Source organism: Dendrobates tinctorius, unplaced genomic scaffold (assembly GCF_039654945.1).
Source record: "Dendrobates tinctorius isolate UK_male_01 unplaced genomic scaffold, ASM3965494v1 ptg000201l, whole genome shotgun sequence".
Classification (NCBI taxonomy): Eukaryota; Metazoa; Chordata; class Amphibia; order Anura; family Dendrobatidae; genus Dendrobates; species Dendrobates tinctorius.
Genome location: NW_027361868.1, coordinates 5,211,623 through 5,239,090, shown reverse-complemented (window position 1 = coordinate 5,239,090; position 27,468 = coordinate 5,211,623). Strand labels below are relative to the sequence as shown.

General features: G+C 42.4%; 1 protein-coding gene across 1 annotated transcript in view; it reads right to left on the bottom strand.

The window, feature by feature from the left end:
- USH2A (usherin) overlaps positions 1 to 27,468 on the bottom strand; it is a 994,545-nt gene that overhangs the window by 19,253 nt on the left and 947,824 nt on the right. Inside the window, exons 61-67 of the mRNA XM_073553328.1 lie at positions 20,106 to 20,330; positions 17,783 to 19,296; positions 16,133 to 16,442; positions 9,392 to 9,601; positions 8,337 to 8,575; positions 6,045 to 6,262; positions 1,193 to 1,369 (exon numbers count right to left, since the gene is read on the bottom strand). Of these exons, the coding sequence (XP_073409429.1) occupies positions 1,193 to 1,369; positions 6,045 to 6,262; positions 8,337 to 8,575; positions 9,392 to 9,601; positions 16,133 to 16,442; positions 17,783 to 19,296; positions 20,106 to 20,330 (2,893 nt within the window). The remainder of the gene's footprint in view (positions 1 to 1,192; positions 1,370 to 6,044; positions 6,263 to 8,336; positions 8,576 to 9,391; positions 9,602 to 16,132; positions 16,443 to 17,782; positions 19,297 to 20,105; positions 20,331 to 27,468) is intronic.

Genomic DNA, 27,468 nt, shown 5'->3' with positions numbered 1-27,468 from the left:
GTAGAGATGCCCAAGTATCGTACCTCTCTGTGCTCCTATGAAATCTTATGCAGCTCACACCTTTCCCCCAGGGAGGAAAGGGGCAGGAGTAAAGGGTAACACCAGCTACACAGACATGGGGAAACCGAGGCACAATCAAACGACAGTGTTGCAATAACTGCGGTCAGAAGGGCGCCAAGGACGAGGAGGATGATTTTTTGATGTCTTTATTCCACAACGCATTTCGACAGCAAAAACACTGTCTTCATCAGGTGTGGTACCCACCTGATGGAACGCGTTGTGGAATAAAGACATCAAACAATCATCCTCCTTGTCCTTGGTGCCCTTCTGACTGCAGTTATTGCTACACAGTCTTCATCTCTCATCGAGGGTCTGCAGCTGGTGCGGCCTTGGACTTGGCATTCACTTTCCCCTTTATTGGTGTGGCTTATGTCAGCGCTCCATTGAGACCGCATCCAGCTTATTTTAACTATCAAATGACAGACACACAGGAAAAAAAAACAAAGGGATAATAGGTACACAGTAAAGAGGCAGAAAAGCAGCACGAAATAATGCCAGAAGAGAAAGGTAGAATTATTCACAACAAACCACAAGTAACAATATCAAGACTATTAGATTGACTCTCCAGAACACCTTCTCCAATGAAGCCAGGAACAGAATGAAGATTCTATTGCTGACATGGAGGGAGCCAGGCACAGGTTTACATAATGGAAGAGTGTGGTTCCAGTAAGCAGCACAGCCAATAGACCACAATGACCTCTAAATCCTTTCCATGCAAAAAGAAACCTGTTAACTCATGAATGGCCTTATAGATTTAAGGAGGACCTATGCTCAGTTAAACACAGCGATCTTCTAATCTCAGATGTACCACAAGTCCAGCAGAATGTGGCACATTCATGGCACATGTGCAATGGAGACACCTTAGCAAACACTGGATGGACAAATTTGGGGGCATAATTTTATTTCTTCTTGATGAACTCAATGGGAGATGCATAAATCTGTATCCAGTCAACCTTGTTTTGGCTGCAGATACCCGCTATGGCTGTGAGATAGGGAGATGTTCAGTCCCTCCTGTCACCGGCCTATGGTGCGTTATGCCTTTTTCATGAATGCTTTACTAGGCAGGGTTGACATAATTAATCTTAAATCCATTTCATAAATGTGCAGAGTTATAGTATTACCAGACACTCACTCTTATCTGTGGTCTTCTGAATGTGTACACTGGAGTCCAGGCCGCTGTAGAGACGTTGCCCTCTTTCCATTAGTACAAACTCTTTGATCTGCCCGTTAAGTTGGAAGCTTTGTCTCCAGTCCAGGAATATGGTGGTTACGTTACTGGATACATTCATCACTGTTCTGTATACTGGTCCTAGAAAAAAATGGAACAGATGTGAGACTTAAGTGTGATAACACAAATGCCAAAAGATCAACACCGAAGACTAAACCCATAACACGTTAAGAGCAAAGTCTGAGAAATCTCTTGATTTTGATTCCTTGTGTGCAGTGTAAGGGATCTTCCTGACTCTTTACAAATATGAAAGATTGGGCATGTTAAACTTCAATGTGTTATTAATCTGCTAATCTGTAATGCTTGATAAAATATGTCCTTGCATAGATTCACACCACAGATGTGCTGCCAGATGTGTTGACAGTACTCCAAGAGAACGTGACTTTTTGACCTTCGGAGAAACAATGATTCTTGCTTATTTTCTGGAATTTAATATTGCATGATATCACATTATACACATGCCCAAGGTCTGAACTGTTTGGTATAAATAAATGCTGACTCTGGGACCTCCCTCAGAGCCATAGTGACCTAGTGAAGAGAAATTTTAATTCTCCACCATACAAGACATTGTGGACAGTTGTAGCTTACAGCTTTGTAGGAACAATTTGGGGAAGACTTTTCTCTGTTCCCCATCACTGTACCCAGTGCACACGTTCCATACAGGCATGGAGGGGGAAAGAACATGAGCGGCAACACACAGCTCGGTATCAACCCAACATCAGGGTCTGACCTCACAAATGCTCTTCGGGATAAACGGGCAAAAATTCCCACAGACATCTCCAATATCTTATTGAAGACCTTCCCAGCACAGCGGGAGCCGTTCTATCTGCGGAGGGGCCAACTCCATATTAATGACTATGGATGTAGAATGGGAGGTAAGAAAAGCTCCTCTGGGTGCAATGTGGAGGGGGCACATACTTTTATTCATAGGCCGGGATCACACATGCGAGAAACTCGGGAAAGTATTGCATGTTAATACCCGGCATTGCCGCCGGCACTCGGATCGGATTGTGCGGCCGCGCATAGCAATACATGGAGCCGCACGCTCTGCTCCCGAGTGTCGGTGGCAGTGTCGAGTATTAACATGCAAGACTCGGCCGAATTTCTCGCATATGTGATCCCGGCCATATATTCTGTCTATCCATCCATCCATCTATCCATCCATCTTGTTTATATACATACAGTGTATGGGGTAATTAGTATGGTCGGACTATTCCCTCAGATAAATGATGCCAGGCAGGTTCAGTATTTATAACTACAGCGCCCAGAGGACGGTGCAAATTGATTAGATGTTTCTTTAAAGTGGGCTTCTAAATAAGTCAATTATGCAGCTGTGTCACCCACTCATTTATATCGCTTTTCTTTCAGCCATTATCTCTCTTCCCGATTGTTACCAAAGGAAAAAAATAAGCATCTAAAAAGCAATTTGTGAATAATAATTCATTTCAGCAAGCAATTAATCAATACATGTGTGGACCGCTTCATTATCAGCGAGTGCTTCATTCATACCAGATCTCATGAAAGTAACTTTGTGCTCATGCCAAGGACATGACTATTCATCTCTCTGATCGCAACACGCAAAGAAAACATAGAAAGACGTCTGGAGTTAACTGATCAATTATAGGAAAGAACTAATAATCAGATAAATACAGAACTGTGTAATTAAAGGGTTATTTTAAGAAGAACCCCCCCCCCCATCCTTATGTTTAATTAGGACACATGGACATCATCGGGGATGGGGGGAGGCTCTGCTTAGGACCATCCTCTATGTCCAAAAGAAAGAATCACTACATAAGTATGGCTCCCCGCTCTGGAGGACCTGGCATTTCTGTACACTACATGCATGGCAATTAATTTGAATAGTCACAGCGCAATGCTACAATTCTCCTGTAGGGGCCACTATGGGGAAAACATACAGTCAAATGAGACCATACATTGGCGATCAGCTGATCATCACTTTTTAAAAAAGGGTTATACTTCTTTTAGTGAGGGTCCGACCCTCACTATCATGGCTGGGTTGGAATTGGTCAACTGCTCAGAGCCCCTTTGTCCTAGTGTAATGGTATCTTTTAGGATCAACTTATATTTACTTCTGACCCATTTAGTGCTCTAAAACATCAGGAAATGTAAAATAAGGTCCACTAACGAGAATTTAGAGAATTTACAATTAACGCATTTACAACTCTAAACCAAAAGAGACTTTTAAGGGATTAGAAAAATTGGTAAGCGTGGTAAGGGAGGAGTACACGAGGGCCACTCTATTTTGTGATGAATGGTTTGGGTAAAAAGATGTGTTCCCTAGGGGCTCCTATCGGTAAAAAATAAACTGATACCTACCGGCACCCACCTGGATCCAGCGCAGGAGGCTCCATGGTCTGTACCAATGCACTAAGTGAAGACATCACTATTCCATTAGTCGCTGATGCAGCCTGTGATTGGCTGCAGCCGTCCAGTGGCATGAGCAGTGTGTCATTGGATGTTTTTCTGATAATGCCAGTCACCAGACCGCTGCTGACAATCGCAAGCTACAACTGTCCTGAGGCTAATAGAACAGTGACATCTCCACATCCTGCAGAAGCAGCCTGCACTGGAACCAGGTGGGACACGTCTCTGGGGAGCAATTTCTCGGACAACCTCTTTAACGCTCCCGATTCTCCTAGGAATTGTCCTAAAACCCCTTAATGTCCCAGGTGAAGTCTTGCTGCGGGAATTACTGTACTTTTGTGAGAATATTGAACTAAAAATCTGCAGTAATTTATGGTGAAAAATTAGTTAAAAATTGAGACCATACTGTAGATTTTCAAATATATGGCATGTCAATTCTGCCCAAACTTTGCCCAATTTGCAGGATGAGGTTTACACTACAATCTGCATCAAAACCTGCAAGCAATATATGAGGATTTGTTGGTCTTTGCTTTCAAATTTGCAGAATGTGAACTTAGTTTTAAGGTCTATATACTGTACATCATTAGTTATATAGATTACGCCCCTTGTCGTATACCTTGGGCGAGTGTCTCTGACATATACCACTGTGGCACACATTTTCCATAGTCCGCATGATAAAAAAAGCATACACTGCACAGTATACGGTACATTTGTTTTGCACGAAACATCAGAATGGCTGTGTTATTTCACACAGCCAAAAAAAAGTCAAATCAATGTATACTAAGCTGATGGAGGCCAAAAGATACATCTCCCCGATGAATTGCAGGTCAAAAACACCGGATGGAGAGTTCAAATATATATATATATACTAGCTGAAGAGCCTGGCGCTGCCCGGGCATAGTAACTAACTGTGGTTAGTTATAACAAATTATAATTATCCTCCATCCCAGAGTCCCGTGCCCATATACCCATCATACATATCCACGATCCCATAGTCCCGTGCCCATATACCCATCATACATATCCTCCATCCCATAGTCGAGTGCCAATATACCCATCATACATATCCTCCATCCCATAGTAGAGTACCCATATACCCATCATACATATTCTCCATCCCATAGTCCCATGCCCATATACCCATCATACATATCCTTCATCCCATAGTTGAGTGCCAATATACCCATCATACATATCCTCCATCCCATAGTCCTATGCCCATATACCCATCATACATATCCTCCATCCCATAGTAGAGTACCCATATACCCATCATACATATTCTCCATCCCATAGTCCCATGCCCATATACCCATCACACATCCTTCATCTCATAGTCCCGTGCCCATATACCCATCATACATATCCTCCATCCCATAGTCCCGTGCCCATATACCCATCATACATATCCTCCATCCCATAGTCCAGTGCCCATATACCCATCACACATCCTCCATCCCATAGTCCCCTGCCTATAAACCCATCACGTATCCTCCATCCCATAGTCGAGTGCCCATATACCCATCATACATATTCGCCATCCCATAGTCAAGTGCCCATATACCCATCACACATCCTCCATCCCATATTCAAGTGCCCATATACCCATCACACATCCTCCATCCCATATTCAAGTGCCCATATACCCATCACACATCCTCCATCCCATATTCAAGTGCCCATATACCCATCATACATATCCTCCATCCCATAGTCCCATTCCCATATACCCGTCATACATATCCTCCATCCCATAGTCCAGTGCCCATATACCCATCACACATCCTCCATCCCATAGTCCTGTGCCCATATACCCATTATGACATCATCACCATGGCAACCGTTATGACATAACCGTCACCATTGCAACTTATTAAGACATCATCGTCACCATGGCAACCATTGTGACAGCATCTTCGCCATTGCAACCTATTTTGACATTAGCGTCGCCATGGCAACCATTATGACATCATAATGAGGGGTGGGGCTTGCAATCTATGATGACATCAGCATCGCCATGGCAACCATTATGACATCATAATGAGGAGCGGCGCTTGATACACACACCCTTTTTCCCCCATTATGTAGATAGGGGCAAAATTGGTGAATTGGAACGTGCGGGGTTAAAATTTCGCCTCACAACATATCATGCTCTCGGGGTCCAGACGTGTGACTGTGCCAAATTTTGTGGCTGTAGCTGTAGCTGCGACGGTGCGGATGCCAATCCCGGACATACACACACATTGAGCTTTATATATTAGATATATATATAAAACACACACATCTATATTGATACAGTGCAAGGCGTCTAGCTCTGTATAACCCATCGATCACTCATCAGCCTCCTCACATTCTTAGTCTCAGAACATACTTTCTTTTAGGGTTGTGCATTGGACCCAGTCGGAGTTGGCGCTTCCTTCGGAGTTGTAGGAAGTCACCCTGAGGTTGTACGTAGTGAATGGCTGCAGATCAGTAACTTGGCAAGATTCGTCCTTTCCAGAATACTTCATCTGCAAGTTTCCTTCCCTACAAAGTTCTCCAAAAGTTTGGACCGGTGGAGGACAGGCCGCCTGCATGTGGACTTCATACCTACAGAAAAATATATATATAAAAAAAAAAATAATGTTAAGAGTTAGAGTGAATCGATTCGCAGGACCTGGTCCATTGGCCACGTCGGTAATCTGTGGCTGCTATATGGGAGCCATGCGAAGCGTTTCTTTCACCCCGACATCCGCGGCTCTTCTTTTGATTAGCCATCGTGCCGCAAAGTCACATATACATAATGCTGCGCCGATGATGTCACGTCAGGTTGACTAATCAAGAGAAGAGCCGTGGATGTCGAAAGGTTGAACTTGATGGACTTCAGTTCTTTTACTACCTATGTAACTTTGGATGATGGGTGATGGAAGGTGCTTCTCGGGGCTTCCACCCAGCGGCCACAGACTATGGATGTGACCAATGGACTGGGTCCTGCGAATTGATTAACACCAACCCAATTAAGAACATTTCTAGTAACATACTGGATGTGATGTCAGAACTAAGGGGTAATGTTTCCTCCATGCAGAATTTTCATCCATTTGTCCTTGAATAGAAATGTTGAGACAAAAAATAAACTAAAAGTGAAGTAAGTGATCTAAGAACCCATCTCGTTTTTTCACCAGTAACCGCTCCCAGGAAGTTTGGACAATCGGTGATCACAATCCTCAGAGTAGTTACTAGTTTGATGATGAAAACTGACGTTCAAGAAAATGTCAATTCTTGATGACACTGTACCTATTACCCTAGTACCTTGGTCCAAGGATATCACATTCCTTGTATTAAAGGGCTTGTTTAGGATTAGATCGGTAAGGTTTGCTTCCACGACAGTCTTACTCCAGTCCATGTCTTGGTCTGTTATTACAGCTTTGCTCCATTCATTTGATGATGAGTTGCTATTTTTGTAAACAAGTTTCTAGGTCGAATCTTGTAATCTTGTATTAGCACCAATTTTTTTAATTCGTTTATTAGCACCAATTTAACATACCATATGTGACTGTTGGGCCTTGTGCACACGGTAAAATGATGTGTACAAGATCCATTATGGCTACATAGAGTCCCTAGAGTTCCATATTATGGTGTCATAAGGACTCTGTGTTGCTATATTCATATAATCTGAAGCATACAACATAGAAATCTTTGGCACAAAGATCCAAAATTGGACCCCCCAGCTGTCCAGACAACAACCCATTATGTCCGAAGAGGGTGATAGAGAGAATGTCCCCGATCATTCTAACCACTTAGATGTCATGGTCACTGTTCAGCACAGCATTTAAGGGATTAAACTGCTGCTATAAGCGCCAGCTTCAGTTACTAGCGGATGTCTGCTGTGTTAAACAGATGCCACCTGCGGGGTATGGATGGGTCCAGCACCTGAGTGCGCTCCATACAATTCCTCCAGACTTATGGGTGGATGCCGAGTGAAGTGAGCAGATGCCGGGAGACAGACAAACAACCACCGGCAGCTGCCACCAATTACCGTGTGCTAAAAGCCCAGATACTTCACTCTATTACAGAAATAGTCTCCCCTAGAAGTAATGCTGCCATGAGCAAATCACCTATAATGTGTAATGAGGTCTTCAGTATCCCATGAGACCATACCAAAATTGGTGTACATGAGAGGTCCCATACACAGGTTCGGTGGTTGGTTTTACAAGGTCAATGTGCATGAAGTCCAAAGAGGTTGAAAAAGTTTTTGTGTCCAAGCTTAAAGTTTTGGCAAACCCTCCCAGCGTTCTTCCTCACCATCCATAGTTACAGATTGGTCAATAATAGTTTTATAATAAGCGTATCAATACTTGTAATGACGCATCTATCCAAGTCTTCATTCTAATGAAATCTTCCTTCAATTCCATAAGATAGTTTTCTCCCGTATCATCCCAAGGTTATCCACTCGTGAAGATGCAATTTTTTTTTCCATCCTCCTCCTTCCAGATTATGAAAAATGTTCCCGGTTCAACCTGTCTTAAAAATGTATAGATTCCTTCACGCATCCCAAAGAAGAACAGCATGATATGATTAAAACCACCCTGCTGGTCGCTTAATATATCACGCGTTTGACTGAAATATGACATTTAGTTAATTAATTATAAGATATTTCTAAATGTCACAGAAATTAGGCACTTACCTTTGGATAATGCCATTAGGTGACCCTGGCGCACTCCACCGCAGTGACACTGCCCTTGAAGTTTTGTGTGATATGAGTGGAGGTTGCTGGTGGGAAGGCGAAGCAGAGAGAGTAGTCAGCCGGGCTACCGGACCTTTACTGCAACACGTCAGACATGTGCAGGCTTCAACCCCAATGGAGTAGTTGGTGAAGGGCTTCAAGCCATGAATTGTCTGCTGGGTGGATGTTCCTTCAGACACCTATGGAAATAGGAACATGAGGCCAAGGCTATATGGTAACTTTTGGATGCAGGACACGAGATGGTGTAAGCTGGTGCTCGAAATCCAACTCTGCCGGATTTCTCCATGACCCCATTCGCTATCATTACTTGTGATCGTGGCAGCTGGACATAGCGCTATTATGCCACATGGCCTTAAGTTGCAAAAGGAGGCTAATATGGCACTGATAACCTACCACTAGCTTGTGTGATAAGTTTCCGATCAGTGGCGCTTTGTGATATTTGTCGATCACTAGAAAAAGAAGTAGAAGTGCTAGGAAATCGCCATGCACCTTCGACTCAGTTTGACCTTCTAAGAAGACCAAATAATTAGCTTATATAGTCAATGGTCAACCTTTTTTTGGTTTGCCATAGACTATAAATGGGCAGATCACTGGGAGAGCAGGGCTAAAATGTGAGGATAACACATCCCTAACACTGCCGAACCAATCGGTGAGGTCAACCTTCGATTTGGACATCCTGGTCATATGTCATCAATGTCAACTCCACTATGTATTATGTATACCAGCCATGTTCTTTAAAAAGACCCCACTCCCACATAAGATAGATTTTCTACGTACTTTAGGCTGGTGTCACATGTCCAAGTCTCATGGTCAGACTGACCACAAGTCTCCTCACTCGAACTCAACAGCCTCATAGGAATATCGTGAATAGGGCTGTTGAGTTTGGGTCAGAAGACCTTCAAGTGGTCAGAAAATCACAGTCTGCACATGAACTGTAAAGCTCAGATGTGGGCGACTGATCAATATAGGATATCTCACTGATGATCTGTGCTCACCACAGTGTCCTCTCCCTTGGGATTCCGGTAGAACAGTTTGTAGAGGATAACTACACCATTTGGCTTAGTCGGAGGAATTATATCTGTAACTGCTACTGTGGAAGACACTTTGTGAAAAGTGGGTGCCAATAAGCCTTCAGGGGCAATGGGCCCAGTTCTACAACGAGTCCAGGAGCTGGATGTTCTTCCTGCAGAATTCACAGCCCACACCTATAACAATGAAAGACACATATGTAATTATATGATGGTAGCACATATATCTCACTCTGAAAACCAGGCTATTGTTACTGTCGACTTGTGAAATTGCTCCAGTACAGATGTGCTTTTCCTTACCTTTCATTTAGGCTCAACGTATCCTGAGATGTTGTAGCATGAGATGATCAGCTTCAGAAAAAAAATTGAGAACTCTGTTGGGATGTTTTTGCTATATGTGCCTAATTGTGGCCACCCAGTGGTTGTGATGTGAGTTGCGACCTTTCAAAAGTTTTGAAGCTTTTCTAGCATGTCCCAATAATGTACAGAAAGGTGATGACTGTACATATGTATGTATGTATATAATATATATGAGACATATATATATAAGAGACAGAGAGCGCTACCTCTTATGTGGTCAGACGTCCTTCAAGACAGACATCAGCTGGTTTCACATTAGCGTTTTTTAGCGCAGCGCGTCCATGCGCATGGGCCCCTACGTTTAACATGGTGGGCGCATGGTCTAGCGTTTGCACATGTTCGTATGCGTTTTCGTGCGCATGCGTTACTTTGTATTGTGCGCCTAGGCACGCCCGACGCAACCAGTTGCATTTTTAGGTCCCTCCAACGGCGTAAAAAAACGCATGCGCAAGGAATGCGCAAAAATAACACATTACAGTCTATGGGAGCGCAGGCGTGCGCATGGACTTGCGCACGCCTGCGTTTGAAATCGCATGCGTTTTATGAGTTAACCTGGCTAAAAACTGGTTAAATTGCATGCGCCTAAAAAACGCAAACGCATGCAAAACGCATGATGCGTTTTTTGCATGCGTTTCTATTGCGCACGAAGCGCAGCGCTAAAAACGCTAATGTGAAAGTACTGTAGCCTTATTGTCACATAAGATGGGGTTGTCCGCTTTCATGGACAATGTCCAAAAGCTATCGTGTGTGATTAGGGTATCAAGTCACAGAAAACAAAATATATATTGAAGGGTGTAGTTGAGCAGTTGTTTCAGGGTTGTGTCTATAGTTCTACATAATTTTGAGCTAAGTGTAGCAGAGGTGACACCACACTGACATCAAATAGGTCTCCTACTAAGTTCTTCTGTTACTTGAATTCACAATTTAGACTGGAAATATGACTAAATAGGTAACTTAGACCTGATGCGGCTGGTGCACCTACTCTGAAAATCAATGTCAGACCTAATTCACAGCTCCTCAATGCCTCTCCCCCTGCTCTGAATCTCTACGCACCTAATTTAATTGATAACTCCTCAGTGTCTCTCCTCCCTGTTGCGGAATCTCCAACCACTTAGCCTGATTGACAGCTCTCCAATGTCCTCCTCCCTGCTACTGCTTAATCTGCTCCCACCTAGCTTGATTGCCAGCTCTTCAATGTCCGTCCTCTATGCTGCAGAATCTAGTCTCCTACCTGGCCTAATTGACAGCTCTCCAGTGTCCTCCTCCCTGCTGCTGCTTAATCTAGTTCCCCCTAGCTTGAATGCCAGTTCCTTAGCGTTCCTCCTCCATGCTGCTGAATCTCCAGCTACCCCTTGCCTAATTAACATCTTCCCAATGTCTTCCTACCTGCTGCTGACTCTCCTCCTATCTATCATGAAAGACTGCTCCTCAGTGTCCCTCCTCCCCGCTGAAATCTCACACTGCTCAGTACAATCTGCAGCAGTCAATCAGAAGCTAAGCTTGGCTGATTGTATTCAGTCTGTGTACACACAGTTCTCGAGCCTTTTGTCAGAAGTATAAATAGAGAATAAATCCCAATATAAATCTCTGATGTAGGCGACATTATGGGTAAAGAGTAACCTCTGGCATGCAAATTTATTTTTCTTTTCTTTTTTTTTTTTTTTGGGGGGGGTGCAGTCTATGAAAATGTGCAGGCTCCTGTACTTTGCTATACATTAGAAAAACATCATACTTGCAAAGACCACCCTAAAAATACCCTTGTATACGGGGAGTTTTTTTGTTGTTGCTCCAGACATGGTGCGTAATGTGCCCTAAGCCTAAATCCTATGAAAATCTACATGGCACACGACAAACTCGCCTCTGCTACACCGGCACACTATAGAAACGACCATTACGCATCAATATACTGTAACTACCAGTTGTAGCTAACCTGGAGACCCCAGACACGGTTTATTAGATATTCAGTATTGAGAATTGTCTGCATTAACCCACCAATAGAAACGCGCGATTCGAGGACTAAATAAAACTCAGCACTTATTAAGCATATTTCCACTAAATCTGCATAGAAAATCAAATTTCGCTTTCATCAAGGAGTGAATAAACATATGGGAGAAGGTGTAATCTTATTTATCACAAATCATTTGTATAATTAAACACGAATATCGCCAAAGGTCACATGGGGTCGGGATTTGCATCAGTAAGTTCTTTGTGGGGATGTCACCAGCCATAGACGGAGGATATGGATGGGAAGGTTTATAGGGTTAAATTAGGCTCAATAATGGCCAATTACACAGTGATCAATCAGGAAGATTGATCTAAATGGCAATACAAAACGACTGTCTAAGCGATTTTCGGAGTCATATTCCTTACTAAGCTTTAAGTGTTTGCAGATTTTTCAGCAGCGGGATTGGGCTTTTTTATTTTTATTCCAAATTTTTGTGTTACTTTGTATCAACCTTTATGTGATAGTTGCTACAAGTGCAACATACAGGAGCAACACGTGGAGCAATATTGCCATCCAGCACTCCTACATCAGTTATCATTATTCTGCAGAGGCATGCAGCCAAATCATAGCGCCGAGCAGTAAAATTCAGTGCCACCCCCACCACACTTGAGAGGCTCTGCTAAGGATAGTACACTTTTATTAAAATCTGTCTTTAAGTCTAAAGCTCTTAATTTAAGAATATATTTGTATAAGGAGTTTTGTTTTTCTGACTTGAAAACCAATGTATGTTACTTTTAGGCTATATGCAATCACCATCAGGGGGAGCTCACTGAGTGTAACTGTATACAGATGAGATTGAACGCCACTAGGGGGAGCTCACTGCATATAGATATAAACAGCTAGGATTTAATTCCACTAGGGGGAGTTCACTGCATATAGATATATACAGCTAGAATTGAAGGCCACTAGGGGGAATTCACTGCATATAGATGTATACAGCTAGAATTGAATGCCACTAGGGGGAGCTCACTGCATATAGATGTATACGGCTAGGATTTAAGTCCACTCGGGGAAGTCCACAACATACAAATGTATACAGCTAGGATTTAACCCCATTAGACAGAGCTCACTGCATATAGATGTATACAGCTAGGATTTAACTCCACCAGGGGGAGCTCACTGCATAAAGATGTATACAGCTTGGGTTGAACATCACTATAAGGTGCTCACTGCATATAGATGTATGTAACTAAGGTTAGACACCACTAGGGGGAGCTTTCTACATATAGATGTATACGACTAGTAATGAACCCCCATCAGGGGATCTCACTGCATATAAATGTATACAGCTAGTACTGAACACCACTAGAGGACGCTCAATGCATATAAATATGTACAGCTAGACTTGGATTCCACTAGAAGTGGATCAATGCATGTAGATGTATACAGCTAGGATTGAACATCAGAAGGGGGAGCTCACTGCATATAGATGTATGTAACTAGGGTACGACGCCACTAGGGGGAGCTCTCTGCATATAGATGTATACAGCTAGGATTGAACATCAGAAGGGGGAGCTCACTGCATATAGATGTATGTAACTAGGGTACGACGCCACTAGGGGGAGCTCTCTGCATATAGATGTACACAGCTTGGATTGAACATCACTAGAAGGAGCTCACAGCATATATACTGTATGCATACAACTAGGATTGAATGCCACCATGGGGAACTCACTGTATATAGCTGTATACAACTAAAGATAAATGTCACGAGAGAGAGAAAGTGTGTGTGAGAGAGAGAAAGCAGGACATGTTGTAGATAGATAGATAAATATTTTTACACAGATAGGATTGAACACCACTAGGAGGAGTTCAGTTCCTACAGCTGTATACAGATACGACTGAACTCACTGGGAGCTGTATGAATTGGGATGTCACTGCAGGTAGCTGCTATCACAGTTTAAGGTTATGTTCACATGTGGCAGAAAATTCCTGCCATGGATATGGTCAGAAATCTGAAACAGAAAGTTTTACTTGCAGATTTCATTGTGGATTTGGCTGCAGATTTCGCACAACATTACAAAGCACTGAACAGGGTGAAATCTGCAATGAAAATCAGCACAAGAATCAACATGCTGCAGATTTGAAATTCACACTGCGCTTTCATTTTCATGCAGATTTTTTTTCTGTAACTTGTAAATGGGATCTAGAAAACTCCACGTACTATAAATTACAATGTGAAAAGAAATCAAATCCTGAACGTGGGAGCTTAGCCGAAGATACAGGCTAGAATGGCTGGATATGTATTTACTCATCTAACGTGGTGTTTCAATTGAAAATGTAGTAAAAATGGAAAGGAATTATTTCATCAATTATTTTACATTCCCATTTCTGTAGAGCTGCGCAGAAACCTTACAAAGCCCTTATAAGTAAGAGAAAACCGAAGACTAAAGGCAAGCCATTTAATAATCTGCTTTCCATGGGTGTGTAATGAAATAGTTATGGTTTTCCCACGAGAGCGATAAGGAGATATTAAAAGGTCTTTCCAATATCTTTAATAGCTAAGGGCAACAGCTGATTCAATAGATTCGATCAAAATCATCAGTTCCTCAGCTGCCGGTGATTTATCTCGCCTGCTTCTTCCACTCATCACTCATCTTAGTTTGCTTTTCACCGCTCATAAATTATGCCTCATAAATAAAAATACACAATCAAGAAAATCATATCAATTCATCCACAGTGAACAAATAGCTGCCCCATAGCACTCTCCCCGGTGTCTACTCAAAAGACCTGTTTTATATTTCACGCTAGCAGTTAGTAATTGGCCAATTCGCGAATGTCTGTCTGCAAAATGCTCAGCTTTATGGAGAAATAGGAAAATATTCCAAATTTGTGAAAAGAGCGAAGAAACATCCAATAATGCAAATGGAAATCTGCTGAATAATTTATTTCACTGCTTGGGGTCAAAGTTTACACTCTTAAATTTAAGGTACATGTTCGGGATCAAATTGGCCAAGAAGCAGACCAGAAGATTCTATGGTGAGACCATCCAAAACAGAGTCTATGAGGTCTCACATTGAGCATTATCCATATTTTTCGCCATAAATGTCTGATAGGTGCAAGTCACACCTCCGGGATCATTTTGACCTCTGTACCGACCAGTGTGGCAGCCAGTGGCTAACTAACAAGGCAAGGAAAGGAAGCCTAGTTGGAAAACTACACAAGAAGAACAGAAGATACTGCAATGGATCGAGCCAAAACAGTGCCCATGTGGTTCTGCATTGGGCAAACCTATCTAAAGGCTAGAAGGTTATTTCCATCATCTAGAAGAAATGGAATAAATGATAAGTGCAAGTCCCACCTTTCAGACCATATCAACCTCTAACACCCAGTGAGGTAGCCGGTGACTACCATAACAAGGAAGGAAATGAATGGAAATGAAGCTTAGTTGGAATGGCACACAAGAAGAACAGCAGATACCAGGATGAACCTATCCAAAAACAGTGCCAATGTGGTCCTGAATTGGGCAAACCTAGGAAAAGCTTAGAAGGCTATTTCCATAATCTAGAAGACACAGAATAAATGTCCGATAGATGCCAGCACCAACTCCTACTCTGTCTGGTGAGGCAACCATTGTAACATCTATTTTGGGGAATGGATAAACATTTTGCCCAGCTGGATACCTCATTGGAAGGCAAGAGAATCCTATGGTGGGCACAACCAAAACTAATTCTATGAGATCCAATATGAGCCAAAGCTGAAGCTTAGAAGGTTATTTTCATCATACACAAGATATTTCAAAGATGTCTAATAGGTAAAAATCCAATCTCTGAGACTGTAGACCCATCCAAAATAGAAGCCTATGAGGTTCTGCAATGGTCAAACCTATCTGAAAGGGTTACCTTCAATAGCCGCAAAAAATTCTATAAATGTCTTATAAGTACGAGTCTCTAAGAATGGCAAAACCCAAGTTGGATGAAGCAGTTGGGAGTGAATGGAACGGTAACTGAATGGGATAGAACACCCAGAACACAAGAGGATATTTCCCATAGGCTTTACCATAAGGTCACGGTAAGTTCACCTATGGCATATCCACCTGTCTATACCTCGTTCAAAACTCATCCTACTTGATAAGCAGGAGTCTGGCTTTCATAGTGTGGACAGAATGTTAGATAATAAAAACATCATGTCCGTAACTTACATATATGGGAATTCATTAATGTATTTTCAGGGTGTGCCAAAAACATCTCCAGTCAAATGCTCTATATGTTTCATGTCAGTAGAGAGTGTCTTCTGCTGGTTGTCATTCACCCATTTAGTTCAGGCTTACTCAAGAGAAGCAAAGAGACATGTCTGGTATCACCAAAAGTTGCCTCCACCAAGTCTCCCAATGGACACCATACCTGATACTCATACTCTGAATATGGCTGCAAATCTACATCCTGAAATGACAATGAGGATCCATTGAAGACCAACTCTATGGTCAACCTTTCTTGGGGGTCATTAAGTTTCCGGCGATATACATCATATTTTATGATTTTCCCATTTGGTTGTTGGGGACCATTCCAAGAGAGTAATGGTGCCTGGGTGTTCATCTGGACATTGATTAGGGGAGCAGGTTGTGCTTCTGGGAGAGCCTCCATAGTATGATCAGTCATCCATTCACTTACAGCACATCCAAGCAGAGTACAAGCTTCTACCCTTGCTTCGTACCTGGAAAAAAAACGTTTATGTGAATGGATCATTAAAAAAACAAAAGGAAGCCCATAGAGGAAAATTACAGTAGGTCTATGCTTTATCAAATGATTGACTTACGCTGTATTTTCTATGTATTAAGGTTAGTTATTGTCGAGTGATCATAGTTGGTAGACCATACTTCAAAGACATTTAACATCAAGTTCTCAGATCCCATTACATTAACTATAAGTGGGTCCTCCACCCACCATGTTCAATTTTATAACCCTGGTGTCAAGTAGTGGAGTGTCCTATGAACCTCCCTGGCATAAGAGCCTGGAAGCCATTGTAAGCTCTGCTATCCCAATAGGCTAAATATCTCAGTTTGACAATGATTTCAAAGACCTCTGCCTTAAAGTGTATTCTGTGAATAACAAATTATTACCTACAGTACACTTCTTAGGTGAGAACTACTAGATCAATGGGGTCCAATCACTGAGGCTCCCACAGATCACCAGAATCAGGGTCCCATGTCTCTTGTATAAGTAAAGCTGCAGTCATACATGCTCACATGGCACTACCGAAGATAACTGAGAGCTGTGGCCACCTGTCAGTTACATAGACCTTGAGGAAAATGGTAGAACGCATGCACGACTCTTGCTCCAGAGCAGGAGTCCATTTCCCTAATATGAATGGAGCTTGAGTCGTTCATGCGCACATGGGACTGATTTAGATAGCTGAGCGATATAGTGACCTGACTTCATCAGTACCTGCACGACTGTTGCTTCAGAACAGGTGCCCCATATCCTTTACATGAACATGCAGTCAAACGTGAGTACATGGACTAATAAAGATAGTTGAGTGCTACAGCTGCCTGACGTAATCAGTCCTATAGACTTTGAATGGAATGGTAGAGCGCATGCGTGACTTTTGCTCCAGAACAGGGGTCCATGTCCCTAACATGAATGAAGCTGGAATCGCTCATGCACACATGGGACAAATGAAGATAGTTGAGCGCTATAGTGACCTGATTTCATCAGTCTCATAGACTTGAAATGGAATGGTAGAGCGCATGTGCAACTGTTGCTCCACAACATGGCTCCATATCTCTAATATGAATGAAGTCACACATATGTACATGGGACTACCGAAGATAGCCAAGTTATACAGTTGCCTATCTCCATCAGTCGCATAGCCTTTGAATGACATGGAAGAGCATATGTGTGACTGATGCTGTATTCAAACAGCGGACTCTCGATTTTCGATTGTTGGGGACCTCAGCAGTCAGGTCACCAACCATCTATTGAGTACTCCTTTATAATATGTATGGACAATATCAGGATGATCATGAGATCCATCAACAACATGATTGAACTTACTGTGTGTATGGTTTCAGGTTCTTGATTAGATATGATAGTTCATTCTGAAAGGTAAAAGAGCTGTTCAATGTATACTGCATGTCCTTCATTTCAACTGGATGATGAACATAGAGAGTATAATTGACTATGGGTCCATTGGCCTTGAGAGGAGCTCTCCAAGTAGCCATTATCTCATGGGCACTTTTTGCACTAAGTCGAGGTGGCTCCATACCAGAAGGTGAGGACGACTGAGTCTTAACATTTGCCGGTGAGCTTACACAACTTCCCTCCCCATTGCTGGCTTGTACGGTGTAAGAGTATTCCGTTCCTGGTTCCAGCCCAAAGTCATGATAGTGACTATCCAAACCAGTATAAATGAGCAGGCCATCTCTTCGTAGCTCATAGTTTATGATTTCGCCATTAGGACTATCGGGACTTTGCCATGAGATTTTAACGGACTGTGCACTTGTAACGACAAAAGTTGTTTTTTTCATGTGTGATGGACGGGCCTCTTTTGTTCTGACTATCGTCCCTGAGCTACTTGTGCAGCCGCCATTGGTGCAAGCAACCAGACTAACGTTATAAGTCGTGAAGGGCTGGAGATTGGATATGATTATGAATAATCTTCTTCCAGCAAAGTATGTCTCATTTTCAAGTCTAACAATATATTTAGTGATTTCCCCATTCTGTATGGATGATGGAGACCAAGACACATTGACTTCTGTTGCACTAACAGCTGTAGTTGTAGGTGCATTTACTGCACCTGGTGGACTTTCTAAGGTTCTTATGACTGTGGGATCACTAATAGTGCAACCTCCTAATGTGCAGGCTATTATGGAGTACGTGTACTCAGAATAAGGTAGCAAATCTTCATCTGTATAATTTAACGTTGTATAGTCTAAATTAAAGGGTAATGTTATATTATTTTTGCGCAACTTGTAATACAATATCTTCCCATTGTCTTCTTCTGGCTTGGTCCATTGGATAAAGATGTGGTTGGTGTTTTCAGTATCATAGGATAACTTAGGAGGAAGGATAAAATTCGGTGGTGCTTGACTGGTTTGTCCGCCTGTCCATGCACTATCCACGTATCCAACAGAGTTCCATGCCCGAACCTTATACTCATAGTCCGTCCAAGGTTTCAGTCCTCCATCAATAAAGGCAAACGACACAGTCTCTGTGTTCGGTTGCCTAAAGATAACACTTTCAGCTATGTTCTTCCGGTTCCCTAAAGATTGATCCACTGCGAACCTTTTTATGATGTCATATTGTAGTATTTTTCCATTTGGGAGAACTGGAGGAGTCCAGGTGAGCTGAATGTGTGTAGCATTAAGAGTTTTAATCTGAGCTGGGGGCTGGGATACAGGAGAAGCTTCTTCAGTCCGGACCTGATGAGGGAAAGTCCGGGTGCATCCGGCGGCAGTACAAGCTTCAAGCACCAATGTATAAACTGTGAATGGTTCAAGGCGACGGAGTAAGAATTCTTGGGATAGGCCGCTGTGTTCGAGATGGCCATCGCTATAAATGTTATAGGTCTAAAAACGAGAAGAAAAGTATAGAAAAAATTAGTGGTTACACTTTATTCTTTGGTACAGTGGAGGATTCAACATAACTATGAAGTAGATAACTTAAATTATGGTTTCAACAGAGCAATCTGCAACTTAGGCATGGTTAAGTTATCCCATTTCTGCACAGTATATTGTGCTCTCTGTTTACGCTATTTGCTTGTCTAAGAGGCAGCCATTACCAAACCTCCCATTTGTAGATGTGACCACCAGACACCTTTGATGGCTTATCTCCTGTCAGAACCAAGGATTGGGTATATTAACACTGAGCATGTCTTTAATACATTTTTTCCTCAAACATCCGGTTCTACCAAAATTGACGGGTCCAGCTCTCCTTTGCCGAGTTTAGGTTGGCCATAATCTTTCTTAATGTCTAGACGGTAAATGTGAGCTGCCATTTACATGCATGATAGTTCCTAGGGGGAGCTGCCAAACATACTGTAGCCAACTGCTGCCTGTGTCTGTTGGCAATATATACAGGGAGGGAGACTTTATCCATTGGCATTGACTAGGCATACAGTAGCATCCATGAACCAGAAGATCTCTAGTTACCAAGAGTGATACCATGATGTATATATTATTCTTCCTTAATAAAAAAAAAAGTCTATACTGGCACGATGGATGCCAAAGGCCACTCTTTTGACTTTAGTAGTGTAGATGGAACAATATGGATATGTTTGGCCAAAATACCAATTGGCCACATCTCCCCTCATCCAGAAAGAGGATATCCAAAGTCCCGATGCATATTAGATCGCTGTTGGATCCCACCAAAAACTTACCATCAATACTCCATTGGTTGTCGCTGGTTGAGACCACTTGAGGAGTAACGCTCTGCCATTTTCTGTCTTGTCCACGGTGAAATTAATGGCATTTGGTGCAGCCTCCCAAGTCTTTATGGAAATCCATTTACTGTACACCATCCCAGCGCTATTAGAGGCCTCGATACGCATGTGGTACGTCGAAAAAGGGCGTAATCCAAACACTTTGGTCTCCAAGGTAGTCCCCTTAAAAAGCAAACACGACACATAGCTAGAAAGTGCTGAAATGATCGGAAAGTGAACCTGTGATCGTGAAAATGCCGTCCAGTCTGCAGACACCTTGGCATAGAGCAGTAAGGTCGGAGTAGATTGATATACAGTTTTGTGAGAAAAGATTCAGTAGAACCATCATTTAAACGTCTGCTCTTTCTGGGTTTTTTGGTCCAGTGGGTGGTCCACATATGCAAATGAAGCAGTCAACCACTGATAGGACCGCCCATTGGACCAGAGTTCCCAGAAAGAGCAGAGGTTTAAATGATTGAAACACAGGTTATACTGAACCTTTTCATAGAAAATTATATATCAATCTGCTTCGCTCCCCCTGCTCTATAATATGGTGCCTGAAGATTGGATGGCATTTTCCTGGTCACAGGTCCCCCCTTTAAAATATTTTTTTTTTAACAAAAGAAATAGGTTGGAAAATTGTTATTTCACATTGAGATTTCAAAAAAGTAATATTTATGCACAATTCAAGCAATGAGAAAATGATCATTAAGGCAACAATTGATCCAAAATGAGATAGTTAGATATAAATTGTCAAAAAGAAATTGTAAATGAGATCAGAAGGTATGCGGCAATAGGTCACAGCCTCTCACTCAAATCTGTGGGTAAATCCACTTGTGGCACATCTTACACCTGCAAATCCAAAGCTAATTGTATGCAAATCTGTGAAGAGTTTTCAAATGTGTTACGAGCAGATATTAATGTAGATTTACCAGGGATTTTACTACACTGTTTTGAAAAAGGGACAAAAGTCAAAATTGGAATTAAAACTAAAAACAAACTATTGATAAAAAAAAATTGTACTGCATACTAGGTTATCATTGACTTTACTGTAGAATCAGTATGCAGTAAACTAATGAGCTCCCTCTAGTGGTGACTGCAGAAAGACAGATTTTTACTGTATAGCTCTGTAACCCAGGTGCTTGGGGCCAGAAGGGAAGGAACGGACACCAAAAAGTCACTTTTTTTTGACCAGGGAAATAAACAGAACTTGAGCTCCACATTGAAAATAAGCTGAGCTTTACTCTATGATTATTTAGGAAGTAACAGAAAAAGGGAGATTTGACCAATATGTAATGTAGATACTCTAAAAATTTCCAACATGTCTGATTAACCCCTGTTCTGCCAGAAGGAATAAACACATTTAAAATGAATGAGAAGTGGTTCTTCTTAGCGCCAGAGTAGGAGCAATCAGACGCTGGGGTCTTCTGGCTCCACATAGTTGCGGTAACCCCATGACATGCATGTGTAATATGTGTATTATTTGCAGATTTTTTGTGCCGTGGCGGTATTTGCAGATTTGTATTATATTGTGGCTCTTGTGAATAAGCAGGTAAATGTACGGGCGTGAGGGGCCCAGACACCCGTCCTGCACAGGGGCCCTTTGTTATCAGTGTCAGCCCCTGCAGGCAGGTCTTTATTAACAGGTATCAGTAACTCTGATCATACATCATAGTCTCGTACAGAGCAACAATTACAAGACAAGGTCAATGTGAGGGGCGATAGACACAATTACTATTCTACAAATATGTCGAAATTGAAATCTGGCGTCTGACTTAGGAATCGCTCCACTTTTCTTTTTTTTTTGCAGACATCTTAATCTTTCTGGTAATATGATTAGTTGCTTCATCAAAAATTAAAACTGTATTTCTGTGCACAACAAAGGGAACGGCTCCGTATGATGAATGGTTTGTTTACGGTGGAAACTGGACAAACACATGGAAGATGAATAATGTAGAAAAGATATAGAAAGGGGGTCTGTCCGGGTCTAGAGAGGAACCGAGGCAGCGACCTGGAGGCCTCCTCTGCAATGCAAATACTAATCACCTCGAAAGGATTATATAGAAAGCCTCCAGTTGCCTGGGGATATTTTAGAAGTATCTTTTAGCGGAAGAAACATGGTTAGCATGTGGGCAATAAAGCAAAAACATATGCATGTTGTCAATAGCGGCACCTGTTCAATTCCATTTTATTCCAGGGTGGAGAGTTGCGTTCAGGCCCCTAGGTGGCAATACTAGCAAATACTTTTTTTGCAACCTGAGGACTTAATGATTAACAACTCTCGCTCACTTATCTAACACACTCAAGGCAGCTATTAAAAACACAACAAAACTGATTTCATTATAGATTCTTTTAATAAACATTTATGGCTTCTAATCTAAAAAAAAAAAAAAAAAAAAAAAAAATATAAAAGAAAAAAATACATTTAAAAAAAAAAATCTGTTTTTTGACACCGCGGTCACAATTCACTTAGAATGTCTAATGAGATCTTACAACGTAGAGGCTGAAATTTAGAATAAAAAATACATTTTTTTATTAAAGGAGGAAAGGAAAAGGACTATAGGGTTAGTATTAGGCTACGGTCACACGGTCAGTATTCGGTCAGTATTTTACATCAGTATTTGTAAGCCAAAACCAGGAGTGGAACAATCAGAGGAAAAGTATAACAGAAACACGTCACCACTTCTGTATTATCACCCACTCCTGGTTTTGGCTTACAAATACTGATGTAAAATACTGACCAAATACTGAACTTGTGAACGCGGCCTTAAACAGATTAAACCCTTAAGGAAACATTTTCATTCGGCCTCCAGGACATGGTATTTTTTAAATTTGATTTTTCATCCCCAACTTCCAAGAGTAGTAACTTTTTCATTTTTATGTCAATGGATGAAATATTTTTTTTTTCTGTTTTAGTTGATGTTTTTAAGGGGGGAGTGGAAAAAAATAATTTCACAATATGGAGGGGTTTTTGTTTGTTTTTTTCAACTTTTTTTATTTCTATGATATTACCATTTCGGGGTACATTTTTTAAATCAGATTTTATGGGTTTTTTTTTACCATGATTGAAAAAAAAAAAAAACCAGTAATCCAATCATGTTTTTAATCAGGTCTTACTTTTACAGCATTTATCATGCAGTATAAATGTTAACTTTATTACACTATTTTTTTGAGCAATAAAAACATTAAAAAATATTTTTTTGTGCATATTTTGAGATCCATAACTGTTTTCATTGATGTTCTCAATAGTACAACTTTAAGATAGAAGCGACTTTTTCATCATTTTTTTATGTTAGTGCCACTAGGGAATGTATACATCGCAAAACCGCTGACGAACATTTAATTAGACAATCACCGGGAAGTGGTGGAGGTTGGGATGATGCAGGGAGTCACCTCCCTCTGTCTAACCGCTTAGATGCCAGGGTTGCTACTAACTGCAGCATCTAGAGTGTTAAACAACCGGGATTGGCGTTTGCTATGGTCCTGGCAGCTGTGGCACATATCACCAGATACAATCCATGAACAAGTGTGGCTGGGCTGCTAGTGCCCCTCTGCTGGACTCTGGCCATCCATGCCATGAAAAGCAAGGAGCAACTTTCCCTACTAAATCATATCAGTGATAACACGACTAATGTCTGACTGCACTTTTCTGTTTTTCCCTCCTCGCGAACAAGGATGCAGTGCTCCACAAGAGACCGCAGCCCCATGGACAATATACAGCTCTCCAATATGTAATTTGCGGAGACTGAGGACTTCAACATAAGGATTTCTCAAGAATGTACAACTGTGTCCAAAGAAAATCCTGACTGTCTTTTACCTCTGTAATGCACAGAAGGAATCATTGTTAAGGTGCCGTTACATTTAGCGATGCACCAGCGAACCCGACAGTGATACGACCCGGTCTGGATCGCTGGTGCATCGCTAAATAGTCCCTAGTGAGCTGCCAAACAGGCAGATCTCACCAGCGATGCAGCAGCGGTCGGCGGTTGTCACTTACCTGTCACACTCAGCGAGGCTGATGTCTTCCGCCCGCATCCATGGAGTCGCTCGTCGGTGCCAGCAGGAAGCCGATGACGAGAAATGGACCATCCCGTTCTCGCGCGATCAGCGATATCCAGTGGGGAGGTAAGTGTCACATGTAGCGAGACCGCTACCAATATCGCTGTTGCGTCACAAAATCGGTGACGCTTTAGCGATATCGCTATGTGTGAAGGGGGCTTTACTTTCCTTTCACATGGTGCTTCTCATCCACAATGTACTGTAGTGTGTATTCCACTACTAGTAACAGCAGATAATACAACTAGATTGTAAAATCTTGTATCGTATTCACACTTTAGCCACATTGACTATAATATCTCACATCATCCCGTCAGCCAGTGCTACCGGACTACTACCCCTAATATCCCACATCATCCCGTCAGCCAGACCACCGGACTACTACCCCTAATATCCCACATCATCCCGTCAGCCAGAGCCACCGGACTACTACCCCTAATATCCCACATCATCCCATCAGCCAGAGCCACCGGACTACTCCCCCTAATATCCCGCATCATCCCGTCAGCCAGAGCCACCGGACTACTCCCCCTAATATCCCGCATCATCCCGTCAGCCAGAGCCACCGGACTACTCCCCCTAATATCCCGCATCATCCCGTCAGCCAGAGCTACCGGACTACTACCCATAATATCCCACATCGTCCCATCAGCCAGAGCCACCGGACTACTCCCCCTAATATCCCGCATCATCCCGTCAGCCAGAGCCACCGGACTACTACCCATAATATCCCACTTCATTCCATCAGCCTGGGGTCAGAACCAGAGCACTGAGTGTAACGGTCCTAACTTCCATACCGGGGATCCCTTTAAGAGAAGCCTGGTGTCAGAACCAGAGCGCTGAATGGATTTGCCCTGACTTCCATACCAATGATCCCTTTAATAGAAACCTGGGGTGAGAATCAGAGTGCTGAGGGATTTACCCGAACTTCCATATTGGAGATCCCTTTAAGAGTGGCCTGGGGTAAATACCAAAGTGCAGAGTGGATTTTCCCTCACTTCCGTACCGAGGATCCCTTTAAGAGATGACTTGGGTCAGTACCAAAGCGCAGAGTGAATTTGCCCTCACTTCCATACATGGGATCCCTTTAAGCGGGGCCTTGGGTCAGAACCAGAACGCTGAGTGGATTTGCCCTGACTTGCATGTCAATGATCCCTTTAATAGAACCCTGGGGTCAGAATCAGAGCGCTGAGGGATTTGCCCTAACTTCCGTACAGGAGATCCCTTTAAGAGAGGCCTGGGGTCAACACCAAAACGCAGATTGGATTTGCCCTAACTTCCATACCAATGATCCTTTTAAGAGACCCTGGGGTTAAAACCACTGAGCTGAGTGGAACGGTCCTAACTTCCATACCGGGGATACCTTTAAGAGAGGCCTGGAGTCAAAACCAAAGCGTTGGATGGATTTGCCCTGACTTCCATACCGGAGATCCCTTTAAGAGGGAAGATGTGCCTATGGGATGGAGGATGTGTGATGTGTATATGGCCATGGGAGGGGGATTCATTTCTGTCATGTGCTCTCTGCTCCTTTCTGAGGGGCAGACAATCATTGGGAGCTTATGTTCCCGGGGATGCTAGATTTCTCCCACCATGTCAGTGTCTGCTGAGGTGTTGTCAAGTGGGAAACTTGCTCATAACAACCAATCACCGCTCAGCTTCTTTTATCCAGCTCTGGTGAAATGAGAGATGCTTAGTGATTGGTTGCAAGGAAACTGTTGCTCATAGCAACCAATCACAGCTCAGCTTCTTTTGAACAGCTCTGGTGAAATGAAAGATGCTTCGTGATTCGTTGGTGATACACACATACATTCAGTTTTATATATAGAGATCACATAGTCTAAACACAAGACCTTCATAATTACAACGAGAAGTGGGGATACTGTTCCTTAAGGCCATGTGTGGACTGTTCCTGATCCATATTTGTTTCCATCTGTCTCCTACATCTTGATATCATACTGATTATACTTTATGCAAAGAAATACCAAATATGAATATGGCTTTATAATCTAGCCACTGTGTACATACATTTATAATCCTAATCAAAGTTACATCCTGTATAATATTCCATAGCAGCACTCACTATTCTGCTGGTGCATTCACTGTGTACATACACAACTGCTTGCCATCCTGTCAGGGATGCCACTAGGAATTTTGGGGCCCCATACTGGCAAAATTTTCGGGGCCCCCTTGAGACTCTGCCCAGGCTCCACCCCAGCCCTGTCTCCACCCCTCAAACTGTCCACAGCCCCATCGCTCTCTTGGAAAAACTCCACTTCTCACCAATCACACGTTACCAGTTACCATCACCAGATCACACATATAACCAGCAGCCTTTGTTTTGGCCAAAAGATTTTTTTAAGCCGCCACCATGACACGGTAGACTCTTTTGGCCAGGCCCTACTCTACTCTAACCTATTAAACATTTGTTAAAATATCCAATACAATTTAGGTATATTTTTAAAATGACCAATAATATCACACACAAGGGACAAATACCACCATACCATGACTAGACACCATATTACCACCACACATTGACCTATAATACCACATACAAGGAACAAATACCACCACACCATGGCCGAACAACATATTACCACCACTTTGTGACTGAATACTACAATACTGATCAATAATAAAAAAGAACACAATACTAATATCACCATATGTGCCATTACACACAAGAGATCTGTACTTAGTATGCAGTGTCAGTGAAAAGGTAATACAGTGATCACTGGTAACATTGTACACAGGACCGCTGTATATAGTATACAGTGCATAGTATCAGTGTATAGGTAACACACTGACTCACCAGTGACGCCTCTAGGTGAAGTCTTTCATCTTCATCCAGCACAGATTGCCGTCACTTCTTCCAGCCAGGGCTTGTCTCTGCAGGAAATAACAGTTATCTAGAGCTCCACTTGCAGAACACATTACTTATTTGTTTCCCAACTTCTACACTACACCAAATGAAGAAAAAAAAGCAACATAGTATCACTCTGCACAGTAACAGGACCGCCCCCCATTTAAAACAGTATATTCAAAAAATGAAATAAATACATCACTGCAGTAATAATATCCATTAATGAGCCCCTATGGTAATAATATCCCCCATCCTGGCACAGCTGTCCCATTATCCTGCCCCATCTGTCCCATTATCCTGTGCCATGAACCTGCCCCATCTGTCTCCATCCTGCCCGATCTGTCTCCATCCTGCCCCATATTCCTGCTGCATCTGTCTCCATCCCACACCATGTCTCCAATC